Source organism: Coffea arabica, chromosome 1e (genome assembly GCF_036785885.1).
Source record: "Coffea arabica cultivar ET-39 chromosome 1e, Coffea Arabica ET-39 HiFi, whole genome shotgun sequence".
NCBI lineage: Eukaryota > Viridiplantae > Streptophyta > Magnoliopsida > Gentianales > Rubiaceae > Coffea > Coffea arabica.
The window spans coordinates 43,208,789-43,213,533 of NC_092311.1; the positions used below are offsets into that span (position 1 = coordinate 43,208,789).

General features: G+C 34.4%; 1 protein-coding gene across 1 annotated transcript; it reads left to right on the forward strand.

Annotated features, from left to right (window-relative positions):
- The first annotated feature begins 2,347 nt into the window (after positions 1 to 2,347).
- Positions 2,348 to 4,414, forward strand: LOC113694943 (putative late blight resistance protein homolog R1B-17). The gene is made up of 3 exons (XM_072071508.1): positions 2,348 to 2,433; positions 2,711 to 2,803; positions 2,905 to 4,414. Exons 1-3 carry the CDS (start codon positions 2,348 to 2,350, stop codon positions 4,412 to 4,414), a joined length of 1,689 nt encoding a protein of 562 aa, XP_071927609.1.
- Positions 4,415 to 4,745: the final 331 nt, after the last annotated feature.

The following is a 4,745-nucleotide window of genomic DNA, read 5'->3' on the forward strand; positions in this document are numbered from 1 at the left end:
ACATGTTGACTGAATTCATAATTGGTGGTATAAAAAGTGAAACCTATGAAAGTTGATTTTTTGTGGTTAATTATTTGCTTTTGAAGTGTTCTGAAAATGCAAAATTACCAAGGAAATAATTGATAAATTGTTGTTGGCTTTAGTGACTTTAAAAATGGCTTTTATTACTGTGACATGAAATAAAATTGATACATGTTCTGTAAATGCACAATTATTGAGGAAACAATTAATAAATTATTGTTGGGTTAACATAGAATAAAATTGTTAAGTGTTCTATAAATGCACAATTATTGAGGAAACAATTAATAAACTATTGTTGGCTTTAGTAACTTTAAAAAATGGGTTTTATTATTGTGACATGTGGTGATTAATTTTTAGCAGTGTCAAGTTCTATGGTTCAAGTGTTTAATTGATTTTCAGGATCCCCTATTTTTTGTGTCAATAATGATTAATACTCTTTGGGAATGATTCACTTTACAATTTTCTAATTATCCTGATCCAAATGCAAAATAACCTTATACAATTTTCTAATTTATCCTTATGCATTCTATATATTATTGTTCTCATGCATTCTATATATTTCATAATAGTTAACTTTTAACAAAAATTATAATTCCCTAATGATCCGCATGAATTAAATAATAACAGAGATATATACTAATAAACTCATACAACAAAAAACAATTAACACGGGAAATATTAGTCCTCCTGCGCAACGCGCAGGCCGTCTCACTAGTAAGGACAAAAGCTTCGCTGCTCATCAATTGAGCGGCGAAGCGATTTGACCAAAGATGTTTTTTTTTTTTTTACAAAAACTGACCCAAAATACATGAAACTAAAATAAAGGAAAATTAAAAGTGTTTTTACTAGTAGACTCAACTCTCAATTGCGGCGACCCCTTACTCAGCATTCCACCCCGAATACCCCCAATTTTGTGAACTTTTTCAAAATTGACAATATACTAAGAAATTCGCCCCAATATGAGTGTAGGTATTTAATCCTCCCAATCAGCAGTGGTTGACTGCACAACGTTAATTAAGTTTCCATTCTAGCCATAATGTTGGCGTCTACAAAAACTTTTTGTTGCTGAAGAAGATGACCAAATCCCTTAAGCCTCAAACAATTGAAAAATGCGTAAATTACAAATCTCTTATCATTTTAAATTGGATATAAATCATGAAAAATTAGATCCTACCTAAACCCTATCCAGACTCATGATTCTTTTATTGGATCTGGGTCTAGTTAGGGTTTGAATTTGAAAAATTAAATCCAACCCTACCCAATTAAAAAATTTTGATATGTATAATAATAGGAGATGGAGTCCCAAGGGTAGGTAAATAGTTTTTAATGAGGAATTTTTAATTATAATTGTAATTAAACAGATTTAATGCATTCCAATAATTGATAATAATGATAGCGGTTATGGATTAAAAGTTGGCAATTAAAAACTAAAACATTGTAATATACAAAAACTTAATATTAAAATTATTAATTAGCCACAATTCTCATTCCAATTTCATGATCATCAAAAAAACTAATATTAAAATAAAAAATATTGTCCTCATATGAAAAAAGTAGACTTGTTGCTCTTGTTTCGCATTGGATTGTGCTAAAAACATGAATAAAAGAAAAGGAAAATAGGAAAACTCCAACTATCTCTATCTATAAAATTCAATTGTTAGAATGTACAAGCAAAAAAAACTTATTATTTATACTCCATTATTGACAAAAATAGAATTAACATAATACAAAGAATTCAAATTACATGTATGTTTATTTCTCTAACTTAATTATATTCTTCGTTGATAAAAAATTTTGATGATTGTGGTTTATATGCAATAATGTCATGAATATACAATACTTTTGGTAAAACATGATATTATCAATATTTGATATGTTAGAGTTCAAGTTATAAATCAAAAAGTGTTTCTTCGTGATTTTAAATTTAATCTTAAGGGATATGTCAACTACATTGGAATGTTTTCTGTCTCTTTTCATTTAATAAAATTTTTAAAAGTAACTAGTTTAAAAAAATAAATAACATAAAAATACTATATTATGATGTTGATGATCAAAATTTTTAGTATTTAAAAAATAATATATTTTAAAATATTACAATCACGTGCTTTGCACGTCAACTATTACTAGTTATAAAAAACCTTAAAGAAGACAACATATTGATTGACTTCTGAGTAGTGAGTAACCAAAAGAGCAAGGGGAGCGGTGGGAAGTGCGACGCGAACATATGCCTCATCTCTTCCCAATAATCCAGAGGTAGTCATGAAATTTTTACACATAGATTGGAGAGCTGAGGAAAATAAAAGGCAGATCCATCCCAAGAGAGATTATGGCCTCCATTTGCATTGATTCAATCTTAGATGAACTGGAGTTGCTGGACAGCCACCCCAGTAAGGATGTGGACTTGGTTGGGCTGTAGCTGGAGGTAAGACTTCTCAGAACTCTCTCTTTTTGTGCAAAAAAATGGAGCAAACATGATGTAAGTTCCAGGTTGTCATCTAGTCTTGGAGATTCTGTTCAGAATGATGGGCAGCACCTTTTTAACTCTCTGAACTCCCATAGAATGGAGGATGGAGTTCAATGCTATTCTAAATATTTTCCTGACAGGGTCGCTGAATTTCGAGAAAAGATCGGGTCTTTTAACCCAGGAATTAGTGAGTTATACGTTAACTTCATGGATTTCATGATGCAGCAAGCCGGTTCCAGTTGCAGTTGTAAATGTACTATTCTCAGAGATGAAGTCATGGAATTCTTGGATTCCTTATTGGAGATTCTGGTTGATTTTGTCAGCTGGGGCGAAAAGCATTTTAGTTCTTTGCATGAAATCGAACCCCTTGAAGAGAAGCTGAGATTTTAAAAAAATTTCATCTGTTTCATCGAGATCAGAGGGGTTGATCATAGTCAACTGGAAAAACTTCTGATTCATTGTGAAGCCGTGGCAGTCATTTCAGCTCTGTTCCTTCACGACACAAGTGACTGGCGAGAGGTCTTTGAGATTCTAGAGAAGATCAAGCCTGTTGATCCCCAAGTCCGCGAGATCTATATCCATGTCTTGATGGATTCAAAGTCGTTTGAAATATCACACTCTCTCACTGTGGAGGCAGGTAATTGTAGCATCCTGGTGAATTTTGTTGATTCTCTCCTAGGCTGCCTTTGGGAGTTACAGGATAACAGTAATATTTTTGTGGCTTCTGCCAAGTATCAAATGCAAATGCTCTATAAGGGACTGAAGTTCTTGAACAACATTCTCAAGCACCAGCAAGAGGAGTTTACTGTGGTACATGAAAAAACCAAGGATCTTATTGAAGGTGTGATTAAAGAGGCAGGGATTGTAATTTTCTCGCTTTATATACAGGAAATGGAATTAGGATCGGCCAGGGAAATAGATGTTGCTCTGTTCACTATACTACAACAGATTGAAATTATTAAGGCAGAAGTAGCAGAAAAGTATCCGGTGAAGTCAGCACTGAACTATCCTAGTGCCAGTGAGGTGGACTTCATTGATCTTATACTAGAAAATTTGAATGAACTGGCAAGCCATGAAGTTTCTTCAACTGCTTTTACAACGGATAGACTACAAACCGTCCAAGAAGATCTTGTGATCCTAAGGACTTTCTTTGGGAATATTTTGGAGCAGTGCAACCAGCATGAGCAGCTTCAAGCTCTCTGGTGCCATTTTGCAGAGATGGGGCACAAAGCAGAGTTAGTCATTGATACCTTAATGCTTGGAGAGATATTTTCATCTTCTGTGGTGAGTTTTGATACCACTACACAAGAAATTGTGCTTCTAAAAAATAGGACCTTGGAGATTGTTGACAATAACTATGTCTTGGAAACCCAAAAAGATTTGAAGACCCCTAGACATGTGGCATCACAAGGTACTATCTCAACAATCAATGAAGCTGTGGTAGTTTTGGATGATGAGACACAAGCAATAATTGATCAACTTACAAGAGTTTCAATGCATTTGGACATTGTTTCCATTGTGGGGATGCCTGGACTTGGTAAGACAACTTTAGCTAGAACTGTTTTCCATGATCCTTCAATTATGTCTCACTTCTATATTCATGCATGGTGCTGTATTTCTCAAGTAGATTGCAAGAAGGATTTGTTACTTGACATTCTGGTTTGTATTGCTTCGACAAATTCTGATAAATATTATAAGATGAATGAAGATGATTTGGCTGAACAACTCTACAAACGATTGAAGGGTAGAAGGTATGTCATTGTTCTGGATGATGTTTGGGATATTGAGGTGTGGAATCTTCTGGAAAGATCATTCCCAGATGATGCCAACGGAAGTAGAATTCTCTTGACAAGCCGACTTTTCGAGGTGGCTTTGCTAATCAAGCCTACAGGTAAACCTTATCCTCTTCGCCAGCTTACTGACAATTGAGTGTTGGGAATTGCTACAAAAGAAGCTAATGCGCAAAGAAGGCTATCCTCCTGCCTTACAGGTTCTTGGGATGCAAATAGCAAAAAATTGTAATGAACTACCACTTACTGTTGTAATCATAGTAGGTATTCTTGGAACTCTGGAGCTAGATGGTTGGAAAGAAGTTGCAGAAAGGCTCAGTTCACACATCGTGTTTGGGACGGACCAGTGCATGAGTATATTAGGTTGAGTTACCAGCATTTACCTATTTACCTAAAACGATGCCTTCTTTATTTTGGAGCATTTTTGGTGGACAAAGAAATTCCGGTTTGGAGGTTAATGCGGTTATGGA

What these genes read in the sequence shown, in the direction of transcription:
- LOC113694943 (XM_072071508.1), top strand. Translation starts at nt 2,348, where the DNA reads ATGGCCTCCATTTGCATTGATTCAATCTTAGATGAACTGGAGTTGCTG. An exon ending in GATGTGGACTTGGTTGGGCT is followed by an intron (nt 2,434 to 2,710) that starts GTAGCTGGAGGT and finishes TTCATGATGCAG; the next exon opens with CAAGCCGGTTCCAGTTGCAG. An exon ending in TGGAGATTCTGGTTGATTTT is followed by an intron (nt 2,804 to 2,904) that starts GTCAGCTGGGGC and finishes CATCGAGATCAG; the next exon opens with AGGGGTTGATCATAGTCAAC.